The 21,385-nt window shown below is 39.6% G+C and overlaps 1 protein-coding gene across 2 annotated transcripts in view; it reads right to left on the bottom strand.

Annotated features, from left to right (window-relative positions):
* Positions 1–1,941: 1,941 nt before the first annotated feature.
* The window catches only part of LOC307249427 (serine/threonine-protein kinase 4-like), a 25,088-nt gene continuing 5,644 nt past the window's right edge, over positions 1,942–21,385 (bottom strand). Inside the window, exons 5-11 of one of the 2 annotated variants that reach the window (XM_080026140.1) lie at positions 20,928–21,092; positions 20,038–20,205; positions 19,303–19,440; positions 18,796–18,927; positions 17,984–18,185; positions 9,556–9,710; positions 1,942–5,000 (exon numbers count right to left, since the gene is read on the bottom strand). In XM_080026140.1, the coding sequence (XP_079882266.1) occupies positions 4,842–5,000; positions 9,556–9,710; positions 17,984–18,185; positions 18,796–18,927; positions 19,303–19,440; positions 20,038–20,205; positions 20,928–21,092 (1,119 nt within the window). In that variant the 3' untranslated portion in view covers positions 1,942–4,841. The remainder of the gene's footprint in view (positions 5,001–9,555; positions 9,711–17,983; positions 18,186–18,795; positions 18,928–19,302; positions 19,441–20,037; positions 20,206–20,927; positions 21,093–21,385) is intronic. The other variant, XM_080026141.1, reaches the window with a different exon arrangement.

Here is a 21,385-nt window from a genome sequence, read left to right as displayed (position 1 = left end):
CAGACAGTAACACACACGCACACACACACAGACGTTCACATTGAAGGACAGAGATCAGGTCCGTCGCTGCTCATTAAAAATTCATCTGTTTAATCTATCTTGGTGAAGAAAAAAAAAGCGAAAACGATTGAAAAGTTTCGGTTTCAATGTCACATGATCACTTAAGGTGCTATTTTCTGAAACAGTCTAATTTTTCCTCTGATGATCATAGATTACATGTAACAGAAAACGAGACCATCAGTGCAAAGAATGCTATTTTTATATAGTTTTTCTTAATGCCTTTGTCATGGGTATACGCTCACCCAGGAACAACAGCTGGCATAGTAAAAACACTACCGCTTTAGTCCAAATGGGGTGCAATAATTAACACACACTGAAAATTCCTTGTAGCACCTTTAACTACAAAACAGCAAGTATTAAATGAGAAACTCTGATATTTATGAATAGTACTGTACAAAAAAATATAACCAAGGACACAAGTGTTGTTACTTTCCTTAAATCTTTATTAAAACAGTCAAACAAAAAACAACAAAATACACAAACCAAAAATCAGTGATTGAAACATATTCACGGCATTCTTTAAGGCAAATATAAACTTCAGAAACAGAGTCAGAAGTCACCACAGGAGAAAAACATGATCCAAAAATAAACAGAAAAATAAAATAAAAAGTTTTTTTTCGCACCGAGAGAAAACAGACATAGGATTGTGAAAATAAAGCCGTGAGATGAGACCGTTATTTTTTTTTTTATAAAACTAGAGTTGATATTTTTTTTTCCACTTTTTCCTCTTTATATCTGATAATTTTTGTTCTTCCAGGAATCACAGTTGTGTACAGACGGTGTGTAATGTATGTATGGTTTCTATTTGAGCATTTTTCTACTTGAATACTGAGCTTTTTGGACCAAACATGATACAAAATAAAAAAACATAAACAAAGGATATACCTGCACAAAATTCAGGAAAATTCAATTTTTTTTTGTTTTAGCCTCAAAATTCAATAATTTAGTCAATACCTTGAAAATATGAGATTTACTAGTTTATACATTTTACAGTGCAGGTAGAAAAAATACCCTAAAACAAACCAGATATTTGAGCTACTTAAGATGTACGATGAAAAGTAATAAATTAAGCCTTTGAGCAACTTTAACAGTGGTAACACATGAGATGTATCAGCAGGATTGAGACATTAATTCACCCATTAAATAAGTGGCTTAATCAACTTTGTGTCAACTCGTTTGACGATGGCTTGAATTTAGCCGATGTTCGTTCATATGAAAAAGTTACACACTATAGCTTTAAACTACATGTTTCTCTGAACAAAACAAACAAACAGTAGTTCAAGTTAAATCCGACTCCTAAACATTGAGAACAGTTAGTTTAAATTATCTTGTAAATATATTTTCCAGTGATTACGACTTAATAACTGATGCAGCAGTAACACCACGGCTCAGCTTATTATAACGATCAAGCTCAATTAATTTCCCTTTTTAAGTGGTTTTACTCAGAAACAGTTTCAATATAAGAAGCAACAAATACAGCAGTGTGTGTGTATGAGTGTGTGTGTGCATACAGCAGGGTGTGTGTGTGTGTGTGTGTGTGTGAGAGTGTGTGTGTGTATACAGCAGTTTGTGTTTTCATGAGTGTGTGCACAAATGCAGAAATAAGAAAAAAATCCCTTTTGCTTTGCTTTTAACAAACAGAAAAATAAAAAATATGAATTGTGCTCATGAGACCTTTATACGTAGACCGATCAAATTAAATCAAATCAAATTAAATCATACTATACAAATGATTATATCCAGTGCTGCTCGTCTTTGTGAGAATGATTTCTAAAATATCTCCGGCCGTTATCTTACAAACCTGAGGAGTTTCTGACCTGAGAATCTGGTGTTCACACCGTGTAACCACTTAAACTTTTGTATAAAAATATAAAATCCCTTTTGTTTTGTTTTTGTGCCAGTTGTAAACCAGATGTGAAAGATAAGCAGATGAGTATAGAGTCATTTTTCTGTCTTAAAGCTGGGGTATATGATTTGGGGAGAAAATAGCAGTTGGGATAGAGATTTGAATCCAAATACCTCAACCGCTCCACTTGTTCTCTTTGGTCCCTCCCCTATGGTCCCTCCCTGACACGCTCTACACCAACAAAGTCGTGCCAAAGTGAATGGACAGTCCCAACAGCCAATAAGAACAGAGAATCGGAGCCTCGCTCTGATTGGTCAAAGTGTTAACTTTGACCAATCAGAAAATCACATACCCCAGCTTTAATTATTTCCGTTCAATACGATGTTATTAAGAACATCCATCCATGTAGTTGCTTGTGCTGAAGAAGAATGTGTATTCAAGATCGCACAACACAGCGGTAATGTATTTTTCGGAGCATTTCGCTGTTGAGCGGACTTGAATTACTTTCTAAAAATCTGAGAGCACGCATAAGAGTTTTGAGAGAGGGTTAGAAGGACTAAATCTGAACATGAAATCAATAGATCTGGCTCTCAAATTGAAAGGCCACGCTCTTGAATAAAGATAGGAAAAAAATAAAAATCCATAACTGAGTTGCTCCGAGGAATGTCAAGAAGACGTGAAAGTTCTTTCAGACCAACGTCGACGCTTCAGCTTCTTGAAACATTTTCTTGGTGCCAAATCAAACGGATGAATCCAGGAAAATAAAAAGTGTTGTTCTATAACCGTGTGGACAAAGGTCAGAACCACGGAAGAGCATAAAGCCCCTATCTCACTGGGCTGCGACTGGTTGCGAGGGAGTCTCTAAACTGTCTTGAAACGTTCGCGGGGGTTTTCTCAATTTCCTCACGAGTCGCAGAGCCACGCAGTCCTGTCGCTTGAATTTTGAACATGTTCATGTGCAATTTTTTGTCTCCAACTTTTCGCAAACAGTCGCAGCCCAGTGAGATAGGGGCTTAAGGGCCACGGGGAAGAAAAAATAAATTGTAGAAAAGTCTTTTTTTTTCATTATGAACTTCAAGAAAAAAAGTCGAAAAGTTGAGAATACATTTGACAGTTTCCAAGACTGCGGATAAGCTCGGGGAAGATATTGGCAGATTGGAATTTTCCGAGATCAATAACTCATAAGAAAAACGTTATCTACTGAAAGCAGACGTCCTCTAAGCTCCACTAATAACTGCACTGTATCAGAGTGAAGGGACAGATTGAATATGACGAAAATGTCTTTCAAACGTTACAAAAGTCTTGACTGTCAACTTTTTATCTTGAAGTCCAAAATGGGGCAAAAAATACGTTGTCATGAATTTTTTTCCCCCTCACCACCGTCTGGCCCTAATCGTCCGTACAAAACAGCTGCTTGAAACTGAAATAAAAACATATTAAAGCACTTAGAAGGACACTGATGGTTAAACAAAAAGGCAACTGACATGTCATTTAACTCCCTGAAGTCACTTTGCTTCAAGTGAAAGACTCCAGCATATCAGATAGACATTCAAACGCAGCTCGTTGACTTTATGATGAATATGTTCTCATGTAATCTCTTCTTCTTTGAGCCAATCCCTGCGTTCCAAATCACATACTTTTTCTTTCTACTACACTACATACTAAAGTACAGAAGAGTTTTAGGGCTACGGGAGAGAAAAAAAAAATCAGATAAGGAAGATTTTGTTTTCATTATGTTGAGAAATGTCAAGAATAAAGACAAATACTCCAAAATGCTATTGGAGTTAGTGGGGCATTTATGTATTTTCAGCATACTACAATTGATGTGCATGTATTGGGACATTCTAAATCTTTTTTTGGCATACTAAATAGTAGGGAAGTATGGGGATTGGAACGCAGGGAATATCACCAAAATAAAAATGGTAAAATAGTTTGTTCTAGTTTTTTGAAAGTGAAACAGAATTCTGTGATCTGTGTTTTCACAACATCAAGACATCCACAGTCCAGTGTCATGATAAATACTTGATGAATGAATAGGAGAAGTACCTATGTTGAACAGTCAGCAGGTATAACCAATGTGTACCACGAGAGAGAGAGAGAGAGAGAGAGAGAGAGAGAGAGAGAAAAAGTAAATTTGTTTTGAAGAGTTTTTCCAACAACCGTTTGTGTGTTTTAAGACATAAACTGGTATGATACGGATGAGTTCGGATCGGCTGCTGTCGGAATCAGAATCAAAACTCTCTCAATTTTCATTTCTCACAACGTTAAAAACAAAAAATACCAAAAAAAAAAAAAAGGAAATTAACAGGTTATTGCAGAATCCAGGTCTGCAAAATGAGACAATTGAAAAAATGAGAACAAAATTGATCTTTGGAAGTTCTTCTTCTTCTTCTTCAGTCAGAAGTCCTCGCACGTTTTCCTAAAATCCCGACGTCGTATCAAACTGAGTCGTCTCATAAACAATGTTTTTTTGTCTTATTAACGTTTAAAGGCGTAGTCCGCGTTTTTAGAGAACATTTGTTGTCAAAATCACTTTGTCAAAATCAGTGAATATCTCCTCATGATCCGCTACCTGTCTGTACTTTGTGTTCGCTGAAAAAATATATATCTGGTGTTAATATACAGCCAGTAAACTAGTATGTAAACAAAGTGGATGTAAACAAAGGAGGGGCTAATTGAGCTAGTAACATGCCCGTTCACATCGCCTAGGCTGTGTATTAACAATCTACAGCTAAAGCTACAGACAGGAGATATTCATTGATTTTGACAAATAAAAATAAAAAATAAAATCTCCAGAATCACTGCCTCCACCTTTAACAGACTTGCAGTAGACATGGTTAGAGACGCTGCCTGTCGTCATGGTGAGATATGTTGTCGTCATGGTTAGAGATGCTGTTGTCACGGTGAGATATTTAACCAATCACGCGGCTGTGTTTTAGAAGTTGTGCTGTCGGCGTTTCTTGGCGTCGATGGCGTCCATGATGGGTTTCCTCTTGGCCTGGTAGCGCTGACGGATCTCCTCGATCTCCTGCTCCATCTGAGGGTCTAGAGAGGAGAGACGCACACGCAGCTCCTCCACGGTCCACGAGCTCACCTAGAGGGGGGGGCAGACAAAGAGAGAGAGAGACAGACAGACAGAGAGAGAGAGGGGGAGGGAGGGAGAGAGGGGGAGAGGGGGAGAGGTAGGGAGGGGGAGAGACAGACAGACAGATAGACACAGAGACAGAGAGAGAGACAGACAGACACAGAGATACACACACAAAGAGACAAAGAGAGAGCGAGAGACAGACAGACAGACAGACAGACAGACAGACAGACAGACAGACAGACAGACAGACACACACACACACAGGGTTTAGTCAAATTTAATACATCCAATACACAAACACAGACTAATAATATTTGATATTTTATTTGATTTAAATTGTAAAGAATGTAGATCCATCAAATTAGAAGTCAGTCGAAAAATCTGTTTCTCTGCGACCCTACAGTGCAACTAAAGTTAAAGGCTACGAGGAACTTTCAGTCGTCTAAAATCACCCAAAAATAATCTGTCTGTAGTGTTCCTCTGATAACTGGACATGAAGCTTTCTCTTCCTTTGCAGATGGAGAGTTTGCAAAAGGTCAACGATCAATAAAACTCCATTAACGGACACAAAAAAAAATAAAAAAATCTTTGGCAGAATATAAAATAAGATGGCATTTTTCAAGGTTTATTAGACAGTACAGAGTTGAAATGGGGAGACAGAGAGACAGAGAGAGAGAGAGAGAGAGAGAGAGAGAGAGAGAGAGAGAGAGAGAGAGAGAGAGAGAGAGAGAGAGAGAGAGGGGGGGGATGACCTGCAGTAAATGTCCACTGGTTAGATATAAACCCGCGACCACTGCAACAAAGGCCGGAGCCAATATGGTACACACTCTATCCACTACGCCACCGGAGCGCCCATACTAAAAAATCTCTCTTTCATGGCTGATCGAGGTGTGTTATAAGTGGTTCTATTTCTGGAGCTTTTCAGAGGTTTTAATCTGTTGAAATTGAGCCGACCTGCGTGTGTGTGTGTGAGACGATCGGGACACAGACCCGGCTCCTGCTTTAGATCCTCCCAAAGGAACTCTGCCTCTCAGCCTTTACCAGAAGCACTTCACCCTCTGCTATTTATGACACAATCAATGTGCAGCTAAAACACACAAGTCCTATTAGACCCAATAACCCACAGACATCATTGGAAGGTCTTGGAACAGCTGGACTACAGAGGTAAATATCTAAATGTATTTAAAGCTCCATTAGAGATCAAGGCTCCTTTAGGGGTCAATGTAGTGTATTGATTACAGAAATACATGCCGTCGAAATGAGCCAAAACTTTTACTGTAGGGAAAATACTATGGCACCATCGTCTTGTGCGTTCAGTTATTTCTAAAGACTAATCATTTCCCTATGTAAAAAGTTAAATGAAATACTTGTTGGTTAGTCGCCTCCTCAAACTATAGCGCTAGATGTGTGGCCATAGTAGAACATTGTATGCCCCTGTGCTGTGCAACATGCCTGTTTACAGAGCCTAGGCTGTCTATCAACACTGGATTTTGTTTTCACGACGCACAACTTCAAAATCAGCAAACTTGATGACATTCTGGATAACTATATTTACAAAAAAAAATAAACATCTTGTGACAAAATCCAGAAATAGAGTCAGTAGACAGATCTAAAGTTAACCACAGTCAGCATGTAGCTGTCAACACTCAGAGAACTGAAGGTCCCACAAGAGAAGAGACTTTCATCTTCACATTTACAATTCTAATAGAAACAATGAATAAGTCCCAGCAGTGGGATTTGTGTCATCAAGTAAAGAAGCGTCTTTGTTTAATATTTTTTTTGGCTGTTTTAGATTATTTTTTGACATTTTCAAGCTTTATTAGATAGCACAGAGTTGAAATGGGGAGACAGACAGAGAGAGAGAGAGAGAGAGAGAGAGAGAGAGAGAGAGAGAGAGAGAGAGAGAGAGAGAGAGAGAGAGAGAGAGAGAGAGAGAGAGAGAGAGAGAGAGAGAGAGAGAGAGAGGGGATGACCTGCAGTAAAGGTCCACAGGGCGGATTTGAACCCGCGACCACTGCAACGAAAGCCGGAGCCAATATGGTACACACACTATCCACTACACCACCGGAGCGCCCAGTTTGTTTAATTCTTAACGGTGCAGCAAACGATACATACTGTATTTTTAGTGTTTTTATGCCATTGTTAAAGGATATAAAAGGCTGCAATATCTCTTCAACAGAAATAATGGGGAAAAAAATACTATTTTTAAGTATTTCATTGCTTGAGGTACTTTTAATATTTTCCTGGTTTGATTCCTGGTTGAACTTTATTTTTACATTACTTTTGCTATTGCTTAAGGTTCCCAGAGCTCGCTGCAATCTAGGAATGCCTGTTATCTCAGTGTTCCAAATGAATGGGATACCCTTCATAGTAACTTGAAAAAAACCTACTTTTCCTTCTTTAGGTAGATTTAAAACTAAGACTCTTTCACCATCCTTGTTTATTATAAATCAGACCTTATCATTGCCTTCCCTGTACTTACACCAGAAAATCCACAAACGCTAGAAAGGACAAGAGAGCCGTCACTAGTATGTGAATATAGAAATAGGTCTAAAAGCAGCAATCACCTGGAACATGAATACAACGTCTATATGCTGCAGAAGTCAAGTGCTCTGCGGGTTGTCAACAATATAAATAGTGCAAAGAGAAATAAATAATGCATGGATAGACATGGAGTGGATGTAAGTGCAGTATATGCATGTATACTGTGCACAGGATTTCATATATATTCACACACACACACACACACACACACACAAATGTATAATTCATTTATATTTTGTATTGCTGAAGAAAACGTATGGTGTGTGTGTGTGTGTGTAACATCTATTACAATTAAATCTGACATGTGTAACAGAAATATCTGACAGAGCTATTGAAGATGATGCTGTGTGTGTGTGTGTGTGTGTGTGTGTGTGTGTGTGTGTGTGTGTGCACGTCGGGGTCAGCGAGCGGTTAGCTGTCACTGTCTCTTAGTGTTAAAAAACTTCAAAACCACAAACATCCAATGTGCACGTAACAATACAGACAGACAGACAGACAGACAGACAGACAGACAGACACATACAGACTTACACACACGCGCACAGGTTGTGGTTATCAAATCTAAATATTGATTTTTGGAGATGGCAATCAATACATATATCAAGAAAATAAACTTCAAGGTATATTGCTGTATCGATTTTTTGGCAGAGCTCGAAGAAACATGATCAGACAGTGAGCACATGCTAATCTTTTTTTGCAGGATTCCTCATTGATAAATCAACAATTGCTGAAGATTTATTTTTTATAATAATTTTTACAAAAAGTTCACTTCCGTTTTAAAAACTAGTATATTATTCCGATGTCCCTTTCACTTTTTGCTTTGCACTAGAAGGTTAAGAAAAGGCTTCGGCTCCTGTGGATGTCTGATAACACACATCACGGGGGGTCTGAGGGGAGAAACCACCTCCTAGCTAAAAAGGTCATGTATTCAATATTTAATAGCAGCACTGCAGTAGCCATTTGTCCGGCCTAAATGTCCGTTAACAAGACAAACAGACGCTGATTTTCCACCGGCTGTAACTGGCTCTTGACTAGAGGCAACAGCTCATCTACTATGTAAACGCAGTGAGAGAGGAGAAGATAAACTGAAGAGGCAAGTAAACAAAAAAAAATGGCACCACGATTTATATCAGCAAACCTTAAACCGAGAGAGTTACTAATTTGTGAAATCACAGAGAAATGTACGGTGAAAAATAAGACCTTTAATGTTGTCATTTTGATACCGTATGAAGGTTTATATTTAAATCACAACACAGTATGAATATCAGAAGTTATAGACTGTTAATTTGGGTTTTGGACTTAAAGACCTACTTCACCGGTGGAAATATGAAGGTGTATTGAACTCTGAGATCCTATGTAGTATAAATGTGCAACATTTTTAGTAATCGGTTCATCCTAGCCTGAGAAAAGGCAGAAAGAGTGTTTTATGGTCTCACTGTCTCACCATGAAAACAGGAAGGACAAAGCAAGTACAACCTTATTTGGTAAAACTGTTTGACCAGGAAACAAGTTTCTCTGTGTAGAGTCATACTTCATTTTTTTTGCTCTATTTATTGTACATATTACTTATTTTATTTTATCTTTTTGTACTTATTGCACTGTGGGTCGGAGAGAAACGTAATTTGGATTCCTCTGTATATGTCTGGCACATACAGCTCTGGAAAAAATTAAGAGACTAGTCTGGATTTTTCTTAAATCTTCATCTCTACATTACTTAATGGAAATGCTCTTTAATGACAATATTCTTATTGTGAATTTGGTAGAAATGTTGTCAGTAGTTTATAGAATAAAACCAAAATGTTCATTATACTTGAGTATACACATGCCTATAAATAGTCAAACGAGAGACACTGAACATTTGGAGTGGTCTCTTCATTTTTTCCAGAGCTGTATTTTAGATTGATTAGATTAATTGACAATAAAGTTGACTTGACTTATACTTCAATAGAATAAAGCCATTCACACCTGTATTGTTCAGTATTTTACCATGTGATATACAGTAGCGTTAGTAACTCACCACCTCCAGCTCTCTGTCAGCGAGCAGTTTGCCCTTGTTGTCCTGGTTGTTCTCTCCTCTGCCTCCCGCCTCGTTCTGACTGTTCGCCTCTTTCTCTTTCTGCTCAAAGTATTCCAGGAAGGACGGCTTGGCCGGCTGCATCGTCTCATCTCGCCCTGGGAGGCAGAGGAGCAACGTTTAGGAACATTTACCTCATGTTAACACACAAGGGCACATAAGTCAAAAGGTGGGGTCAGTGAATCTGGATCATACTTCAGTCAAAATCACTGTATGCTGAAAAGAATGTGGTGTGAGTGCACAGCCTAGGCTCTGTAAACTGGTATGTTGAACAATGGTGGGCCCATTTGTATACACATACAAGTAACAAATATTTGCTCATGATAAAGCTGAGAATTTTAAAAAAAACATGAAGAGTTGTAATCAACAATCTTTGAAGCTGTAAAAACAAAAAAAAGGATTTATCACAAAAGCACCAAAATGTTACAGAACACACGAGCAAAAATATTTATCAAAATAAAGAGAAAAGTTCAAAGAAATGTTTTCTGTAAGTGTGTAGATAAGGAGTGGGAGAATATACTTTATATATGAGAAAGAGGCAGCGATAATGTGTTAGAATCAGTGTTAGTTAATGTAATTCATTCATTCATGGCTTCAATAATGTGCTGTGTTGATACAGAGGCTGAAGCCACACTGTAAACGCTGTGAAAACGGTTGCTCTTTGGAAACAATACACTTTTAAACTACTGTGTAATAAAAGTGATAATTCACAGATTTATAGGAACATCCATTCCTTGCCGGCCTTGTTTTAGTTTGATGGTAAAGTCCTTTGTTACCGCACCAGACACAGGGAACTCTGATGTCATCGCATAAGGAAAATAAAGCTTCTTTATGAGCGCTCTTAAAATGAAGTTATGGACAATAATCAGGTTATATATGATGCCAGGAATATGACTCAACTTTTCCACATGAGAGAGGTTTTTTTGGGAGTTTTTTCTGATCTGAATCAAGTGTATGAGGACAGAGGACAATATCTCGCTCATAGACAAGATAAAGATGGAGTCAGTGATTCTGGAGAACACTTGTCGACAAAATCTCAGTGAATATCTCCTCATGATCTGCTACCTGTCTGTACTATGAGTGCTAAAAAAATGTTTGCAATACACAGCCTAGGCTCTGTAAATGGTTATGTAAGATAAAGGAGGCCCACCGTAGCTAGAAACATACCTGTTTACAGAGCCTAGGCTGTGAATTAACACTGGATTTTTTTTTCAGCACACTATATGCGTTGCTGCATAACCTGGCAGTAGTTATTATAAGCAATCATCAAATTTAGTAATATTGACAATGTTAGGGAATAAAAAGATAAAAAGTGATTTTGGTAAAAGAGTGGTACCTATGTGAAAAACTGTTGATGGCTTGTAAGACTGGATGGACACAGTTAAACAGATCTATGCAATGGATGGAAAAATGACTTTCAAGAGATCAAGAGGAGCGATTATCCAAAGTGAATGAGAGAAATGCTCTATCTATTTCCTTGAACACAGACACAGACACAGACACAGACACAGACACACACACACACACACACACACACACACACACACACACACACACACACACACACACACACACACACACACACACACACACACACACACACACACACACACACACACACACACACACACACACACACACACAGGAGAAATGGTGTTTATCTACATCCTGTTGCTGCTGGATTGTATCATTGTCTGACTGCTCAAAAATCTTCTTCCAATGAAACAAGTTATCTGTAGTTGAATCCTTATATTTGTCAGTTTGTGTATTCTTAGGCCTGATAACAATGACTAATGCAGAGACACTAAGCTGTTGGCTCACATTAGCATTTCCCAAACATCTCGTCCCTAATCTCTTGTGGAACTTGAGGCTCTGGAGTTTGTTTTGATTCAGGCACAAAATACATTTAAAGTCAAGTATTCCTCCTGACTATAAAACAATCAAATAAATAATGTCTGTTTATTCTCCACACTAGATAACGCTGCTATGAGCGAGGAGCTTTGAAAAGCCATTGTTTAAAGAGACCAGATGCAGGTTTTCCCCAATATGGAGTTTTGTTCAGTATAATCAGATGAAAGAAGGTCGGAGCCATAACTCCAACCATCGTCTTTGATTCTAGTTTATTATCTGGTGTTGTTGAGGTACTTCAGCAATTATCGGCCCGTGCTTCACATTCCTAGAAACTGTAAACCACACGCACGCACACACACACACACACACACACACAAACGCACACACACAGTTCAGTAGCCTAGTCTCCGATCCACTTTGTTTACGTACCAGTTTACAGAGCCTAGGCTGTGATGTGACAAACTGCAGAATGAACTGAGGAAAAGTGACGGAGTTAGAAGCCGAATGACTTTAACTTGACCTTTTCTCGGCCTGAAAGTAAATATTGTATTTTTTCCTCGCAGCATTTCCTCGACCATAAAACAGAGATGAGTGGAGCTGAAAGATGCCCCCCCCACACACACACACACACACACGCACGCACGCACACGCTCTTCTAAAAGGTCAAGAGGTTTATTCAAGTTTGTGATGTATCGATATGCCGGCTGAGCTGCAGCCACAACCTTTCATATAATGGAATCATCCGCCGGCCAGATCTCATTTAGAGCTTTCTCTTTTTCCACCGACAGACAGCAGAAGGTTTAGACTGTCTGTGTGTCTGTGTGTGTGTGTGTGTGTGTGTGTGTGTGTGTGTGTCTGTCTGTCTGTCTGTCTGTCTGTCTGTCTGTCTGTCTGTCTGTGTCAAGGGAACAGGAGAGAAGAGCTGCAGAAACATGAACATGCCTGTGATGCTTGTGTTATTGATCTTTAACAGGTCAGTTCAGGGTGGAAGTCAGTTAGACATTGAAGGTAAGAGTCTTCCTGTAGAACGCTTGTTGTCAAAAATCAGTGAATATCTCCTTGTGATAATCAGAGTTAATACACAGCCTAGGCTCTGTGAACGGGTTTGTTGCTAGCTATGGTTGCCCCCTTTCTTTACATACCAATTTACAGAGCCTAGGCCGTGTATTAACAACAACTCTTTTTGTCAGCACACACACAGTACGGACAGGTAAGCAGAGGAGTGAGGAGATATTCACTGATATTGACAACAAGCGTTCTCCAGAATCACTGACTGCACCTTTAATGTGAACAGCCATAGAAGGAACTTGGATCTGAGCAGCACATCCTTATTTTATTTTTATTTTTTTAAGATTATTTTTTGGCATTTTTTTCAAGCATTATTAGACTGTACAGAGTTGAAATGGGGAGACAGAGAGAGGAGGGGGGATGACCTGCAGTAAAGGTCCACGGGTCGGATTTGAACCCGCGACCACTGCAACGAAGGCCGGAGCCACTATGGTACACGCTCTATCCACAGAGCACCCCGCAGTACATCCTTATTGAGCTCTTCTGCCTGCAGTGTGGAAGTAGCCCCTAGCTCCAGCTGTGTTATTGCTTTGTTCAGCAGCCTCCAGGCCCAACATAAAACCAAAACAAGTTAATGAAAGAAAGTTAAAGGGAGACCGTCGAACCAGAGTGGACTCCAGAGAGAGAATGGAGCATCTGCCCCAAAACAATGTACAACCTCAATAAAGTCAAGATGTGAAAGCTCAGCGGGTTAGTCAATCGTTCTATCTAGTAGCGCACGCACGCACGCACGCACACACACACACACACACACACACACACACACACACACACACACACACACACACACACACACACACACACACACACACACACACACACACACACACACACACACACACACACACACACACACACACACACACACACACACACACACACACACACACACACACACACACACACACACACACACACACACACACACACACACACACACACTTACAAACAGAGCAATAGAAAATACACTATAGAATTTATATCGAGAACAAACTACGTACTTTGCCATCTGTACCTCAAAGTTGCTATCTAAGAAAAAGCACTAAAGAGAGTGTTATGGCAAAGCAAAGTGTTCATGCATTACGACCAGAGAACACTTTTAAAGGCCCCGGGAGGTGGCACATTTAAATAATGTATTCAAGCCGACAGAATGGTTCCATCGAGATCCATTTCAAACAACAAATAGGAGTTTGAATCGGTGTAGTCCAGAGTGTTCGTGTTAGACAGTAACTTGTATTTGCATCTAGTTTTAGTTTTTCCACTGATTTTTTTTCTGCGTATTTTCTTCTGCTGTTCCTCTTTCACACAGTTAAAACAAAACCATATTCAGAAATAAAAACCCTAAAAATATCACAAGCCTTGAAGCCTGGCTGGTATAAATGTCTGATGGGATATTTTTAAAAGAAGCCCAACACTTCTTTCATCAACAGACTTCTAAAGACATTAGCGTCACTGTTTGTCAAATTCAATAAGAGCCTGTGGAAGGAGCAGCTGCTTTCAAAATCCCAGTATGACACTTCTCTAACTAAAAGATCTATCTATCTATCTATCTATCTATCTATCTATCTATCTATCTATCTATCTATCTATCTATCTATCTATCTATCTATCTATCTATCTATCTATCTGGAGATCGGAGAACACTACTTCTGAAAAAATCAAGTGTAAGGCCTCTTTTTATCCTAGAAAAAATTGTGTTTTAGTCCTGTTTTATACCCTAATAGCCTTGATCAAGTTTGTCTTTTTCTTTATGTTTTTCAGCCGTGTGAAGCAACGTTGAGAAAAGCGCTATATGTATATATATCACGTTTTTCTATTATTATTAGTAGAATAAACTGCTATGGGTGCGGGGGGGGGGGGGGTGCTTGTGGTGTAGTGGTTAGAGTCTCAGTCCCCTTCACAGCAGACCCGGTTCGAATCCAGCCCGGGTTGTTCTCTGCATGTCATTCCAAAATCTGTCTAATAGAGTAAAAATGCCAAAATATTATCTTAAAAAAATAAAATAATAGACCGCTAGAATACATTAAGCTTATCTTAGTCCTCATTGGGCCGGTTTCGCAGACATGGATTAAGCCTAGTTCTGGACTAAATTGTACTTTCAATGGACAATCTCCATTCAAAATTCCATTTAGTCCAGGACTAGGCTTAATCCATGTCTGTGAAACTGGCCCCTAATCTTTTGGAAAAATGTGTTGAGAAAACCCTAAAGTGAGTGTTTTGAGTTCAATATCTTGTTGGATACATTGGTGCATTAGTCGTTTACTAAATCCGTCCTAATAGTGAACGGGTTGGAGAAGCCGCCCGTGTATAAAGACCATAAGACAAGTGACAGTGACAGACAGCTTTGTAACATGGATTCCTGGGAGGTTGAGCTTGAGTGGCTAATCAGTGTTAAATGAAAAGGCTTTTGATTATTCAGAGACATTAGGGCCGATCGATATCTGGAGGAAGATCCTGTTTCAGTCCTCAAGGCCCCAACAGCATCAGACTGGGGTCATTAGTTTGGGACACACACACACACCAACGTGCACACACACACACACACACACACACAAGGTCAGACACACAGTAGCGCACACACACACACCTACAAACACACACACGCACATGCACACGCACACACATCTAACCACCAACACACACACACACGCACTCACACACACACATGGATATTGGGGTACTAACCTAATTATGAACTCTAAATGTTCCCGTGTTAATGCAGTTTGAACTGCCAGCAGTGGAGATCCATACTAACTCAATCATAGGACATCAGGCAGGAAGCTGTGTGTGTGTGTGTGTGTGTGTGTGTGTGTGTGTGTGTGTGTGTGTGTGTGTGTGTGTGTGGTTGTCTCTCTGTACCATCTAGCATCTTGTGTTTGCTTGAATCAGCATTATCATCATCCTCCTCACCTCAGGGCTTGGCGATAAAAAAGTTGGATATAATTAAACTACCAATACACCAGGAGAGAGAACTTTCAAAACGCATTCCCCCTCCACCACCATCTGCAATAAAAAACCCCATATACACATGACATTGTTTCACAGTATTTCTCCATACACACGACAAAGCAAAAATCAATTGGAGACACTGACGTCCTCATGCCTGGCCAGTCGCCTACAGACAGCAAGCAGCAAACTATATGGGATCAGCTTTTAGTTGAAATAATGATTTGACATTTATCGTTATAATTGCATATCGACTGTTCTGAACCTTTAAACCCTCCTGTATTCTGTGACTCGATACAATGTTCTTCAATCCGCATTACTTCAGACCGTTCTAAATATTTCAGCAGGGAACTTTAAAAAGGTAGAAAATTACCCCAATCACAATTCAAACGCTGCTAATTCCTCTCCTCTAACACACACACACACACACACACACACACACACACACACACACACACACACACACACACACACACACACACACACACACACACACACACACACACACACACACACACACACACACACACACACACACACACACACACACACACACACACACTACGAGGCTCCTGTGGCTTCAACATAACTCTCACTAGATGTTGTTTTATGTGGCAACATAAAATTCGACTTCAGTTTTGTTTTCATCAGCGAAGTTCAACAACATCAGTGGTTTGCAGCATTACTGGACTCCCACAGAGCAATAGAAAAAAAACAAATACCCATAAAGTAACACATCTAAACTTGGCGTACTGTTGCGTCTCATTTGGGTTAAGTGTTTGCGTATCAACACAAACACATAAACACACATCTACAGCCTGCCAACTCCTGTCCAAAAGTTCACCAATACATCCAACGCTTACGACTCCCACACTGTAAACATAATGTACTCTTCACAGCAGGTGTGTGATTCTGTTGACTCAACAAACAAACATATTATGCATTAGGGCATTCCTTTTTTTCCATACTGTTTACATGTTGGTTATGCACAGCGGCACACTTTGTTGGATTTGCACCATTCCATTTTGTTTTATACAACAGTAACTCTGCAGAGCTCTGGCCCTGGAGAGTGATAAACAGTAATGTACAGGTTCTGTATATGCCTGTGAAAATTGATTTTGCCATAAAAAAAATAAGTGAGGACATGAAAAACTTTGGAAGTTATTAGCCACAGTTGCTGATTAATGTCATGCCTTGTGTCATGAGTGCAATAAGTTCAGACACACACACAAGCAAATACTGCCACACACACACGGACACGGACACAGACACCTACACACACACACTGCCACACACACACACACACACACACACACACACACAGACACACACACACACACACACACACACACACACACACACACACACACACACAAGTTCACAGGAAGGTCAGGGAAGTGTGATGGTAACATTGTGCCCTCTAGTGGAGAAAAAAACAAGTCTCCAGCTGCACTTTCATTGGAAGACTAGACCACATGTTACATTCACACCAAAATAGGGGGAATCCTGAAGCAGGGCCAACACATGAGGTCTGGTACACAAAAGCAAGTTCAACTCTTTCAACAACTGTTAGTTTTTTTTTAGTTGTCAGAGCTCAGTACCAACTGCATAATTTGACCAGAAAAATGCTTGATATGACTTCAGCAATAGAACTAAAAGGTGATTAAGGCGACTTAAAATGAGCGGTTTAAGTTGTCTGACCTAAATATTAAAACTCTATAAAGAGAGACAGATGTATTCACAATCAGCCTGTGTCCGCAGCGTAACTTTGTTTAGAGAATATTGCCAACAGGTTCCTCATCAGTTGGTTCCTCTTACACTACTTTTCAGTTAACTCGTAGCCAACGTTAGATGTGGTTAACTGTATAAAGAGTTCCCACACATTTTTGCCAATACATTTTAAAAACATTCCCATGGCGTTTTCATGTCATTCAACCCAATTTCTAAAACCATATTTAAGTAGTTAAAGTAGGGCGGCCTGTTTCATAATCAAATCAATAACGCTGCGTTTCTTCTGAGCCCTGTGTTATTAATGTGTCATTTGAATGCCAAGCCATGAAATACAGTCAGATAATAGTAACTCAAGGAACTATTTTACATAACGTTAGACATGTTATGGATTTTTTATGAACATGTTTTAAACACTAGCAAAAATCTGAGTAAATTCTAAACTTTTCCAAAACATTCAGTTCATTCCAAACCATTTCAAGACTTGGAAAACAGCTCTTTCAAAGTTCATAACTCTTCCAGGAACCTAATGATCGTTTGAACACTGTCTATGTGAAATTAGCACACACAGCTAACTCTGGCTTATTTACAGCATCTCGCCTGTTAATTAATAAGCATTGTCCGCATCATAAATAAATCATTTGGGCACATGTTCACCTGTATAGGATTCATTTGTGAAAAGGCAAACTGATTACGAAAAGGTCTAAAAAAAAAAAAATGTATTTGATTTGATTTGATAGTAAAAGTTTCCATATAAGAAATAATAAAAATCTCTTACTCTTCATCGTGCCGGCCTCGTCCTCGTCATCAGAGTTGATCACCATGGTTCCCAGCTGTGACACCATGGTTCCCGTGTCCTCGTGTTGGATCATAGTGCGAGCGGTTCCACCCAGAGAACTCACTAAGGAACCCGCCGCCCGGATGGTCCCTGAGTCGGTACCAGCTCGAACCATCGTGCCAAGGTCTATCTCATCCTCATCCTGACACACACACACACGCACACACACACGTTATATTCAAGATGGTGTATTTGTCATATGCACATTAACAACTACAGCAGCAGTCATTGGCAATGAAATGGTTCCCACAGTTGCTACCCTGAAAGACCAACAGTTTTCGACCACACACACACACACACACACACACACACACACACACACACACACACACACACACACACACACACACACACACACACACACACACACACACACACACACACACACACACACACACACACACACACACACACACACACACACACACACACACACACACACACACACCATAACCGCTGCAGTACGAGTCTATGTTTTGTTTAACTTACTGGAGTTAATGTGCAAATTAACGTCAACCATTTTTTAACAGCAAGTAAGACTGGGACATTTATTCATCAAGACAAAACTGGGTCAATAAGTCAATCCCATCAGATATTTGTTGTACAGAGGTTGTTAAAGAAAAAAATTCCATGAAGTTTTAGAAGGAAGTTTTGCATCAGGCTCAACTACAACTGACTGACACCTTCTCAATTCAACACTTTTCTTATTTTAATTTTTTTATTTGAATATTTCTTAGTTTGTGTTTCCTTACTGAGTTGTCGTCGTCCTCTGCGTCCTGCTCCCTCTGCTCCGCCTCCTCCTCCTTCTTCAGTTTGATCTCCATGGCGTCAGTGATCAGCGCGCGCAGGATGGAGCTCGGTTTGGCTGATTTGATGAACGGATGCTGGAGGGGGGGACAAAAGAATGTGAGATAATTGTTTAGTTAGGAGATAATGATAATGTAAAAACAACAGCAAAAAAATTGTGCTAGAATATATGTACACATAACGGAAGCTGAGGCTTAATTTAAAGACTAAACTAAAGGCCGATTTGATGAACGGATGCTGAAGGAATTAAGAGTCAAGATGGTTTGTTTGTCATATGCACAATAATTACAGCAGCATTCATTGGCAATGAAATTCCTAAGTCCCAGGCTCCTCTCAACAATGCGATATAGAAGAACAAAATGTAAAAGTGAGGAGAAGACAAAAGAATGAGAGAGAATAGTTTAATTTAAGAGATAATAAAAGTAAAAAAAGTACAAATACTTCTAACATACCTGTAGGAGCTGTGTGGCCGTGGCTCTGTTCTCTGGGTTCTTCACCAGACACTGGCTGACAAAGTCTCTGAAGGACTCGGTCCAGAGGTCTGGGATCCTGAACGTTGGAGGAGGGTTGGTGGGGATCATGAAGATCGCCTGGGAGAGGAAATATCAATTCATTAAACAGAAAACACACGCCGTCTTCATACACTGTCTCTTGCCCTCTCACCCAAAACGTCTTGTTTACACTGAGCAGTACAGTATGGTTTGGTATTCTAATTTACATCTGTGCATATCGAGTATCCATATTTGTTTTACATTTAACATTATTTTATTACATGTACATTATCCTATTTCACTAAAGTTATCATTTTTATTGTTATTTTCACGTTTCACGTTTCATTAGATTTTGCCTTCTAAATTTACACACTAAAATTATGATTCTGTCTATTGTTGTTGTTTGTATATTTATTCATTCATTCATACACCAGTACTCATTGTATTTAAGGGGCAGTACTTCTACTGTATATTCGTGTGCCAGTGGTGCATAACTCAGTTTGAATGTGCATTTGCTAATTAAGTTGACAGTCAGTGCGTTTACATGCAGACTCATAATCGGGTAACTAAACGAATAAGACTTCAACAGGACTTCGACAAAAGTTCGGTATACGTATGTCTTAATCCAATCTAGTTGTCCCATGGAAACACACTGACTGAAAACGTGGTTAAAGCTACAGTGTTTTCCTGTCTCACCCTCATTGGATGTATGTCTGCGTAGGGCGGCTTGCCCTCAGACATCTCTATCGCCGTGATGCCCAGAGACCAGATGTCAGCCACACAGTTATAACCGATCTCCTGGATCACCTCCGGAGCCATCCAGAAGGGAGTGCCAATCACCGTGTTACGCTTTGCCATCGTGTCCTGAGGGAGGGAGGGGAGGGGTGGAGAGAGAGAGAGAGAGAGAGAGAGAGAGAGAGAGAGAGAGAGAGAGAGAGAGAGAGAGGGGGAGAGAGAGAGAGAGAGAGAGAGAGAGAGAGAGAGAGAGAGAGGGAGAGAGGGAGAGAGGGAGAGAGAGAGAGAGAGCGAGGGTTGGGCAAAGCAAATACAAGAAGGATATTAAAGACATTTATCCTTTATTTTCTGCAGATTCCTGAATATTTAGTTAATTTATGTATGTACGTAATATGTACATACATATTACGTACATACATATTACGTAATTCAAAAATGATTATTAAAAAAAGACATTTGTCTCACTGCTGGGAATTCTATGAATTTCTTGGAAAAAATCATCTAATTAAACCTTTTCGTAGGGTGCAGCGATCTGGCCAAATTTTTACATAATATACTGTATATATTTTAATCTGCTAATCTGTTCAGTCATAGCACGCTAGTTTAACAGCCAAAAGGAAATTATTACAAACAAGCTAAAAAGAAAACTGTCTGTATGTCTTCATCTGATACCGAGTCAGAATGTGTCACTTGTGATTTTAAATCTCCTTCCAGTTCATTCTCAACATGTGATGCATCCCTGAACTGTTGCGATGTATTTTCTAATATAAGCAGAATTACCCTATATTAAAAATTCAAGTAATAAAGTAAAAACACATTAAATATCTTAATATAATGTTATTGTTTCTTACTGTGAGTTGTCCAGCAACTCCAAAGTCGGCGAGTTTGGCCTGACCCTCTGTGTTCAGCAGAATGTTTCCTGCTTTAATGTCTCGGTGGATTTTCCTCATGAAGTGAAGATACTCCAGACCCTTCAGAGTCGACTGCAGGATGGCCGCGACCTCCTCCTCTGTTAACTACAACACACACACACACACACACACACACACACACACACACACACACACACACACACACACACACACACACACACACACACACACACACACACACACACACACACACACACACACACACACACACACACACACACACACACACACACACACACACACACACACACACACACACACACACACACACACACACACACGTAAATACAAACATGAAAGTATCGTCTCTGTCTCCAACTTTTTTGCAGACACATAAACCCACACTTCAGTACAAAGACATTTTATTACACGCACAA

Source organism: Ammodytes marinus (assembly GCF_949987685.1).
Source record: "Ammodytes marinus genome assembly, chromosome: 4".
Taxonomy (NCBI): Eukaryota; Metazoa; Chordata; class Actinopteri; order Uranoscopiformes; family Ammodytidae; genus Ammodytes; species Ammodytes marinus.
The sequence above is the reverse complement of the archived record's forward strand: the minus strand, read 5'-3'. Positions and strand labels throughout refer to the sequence as shown.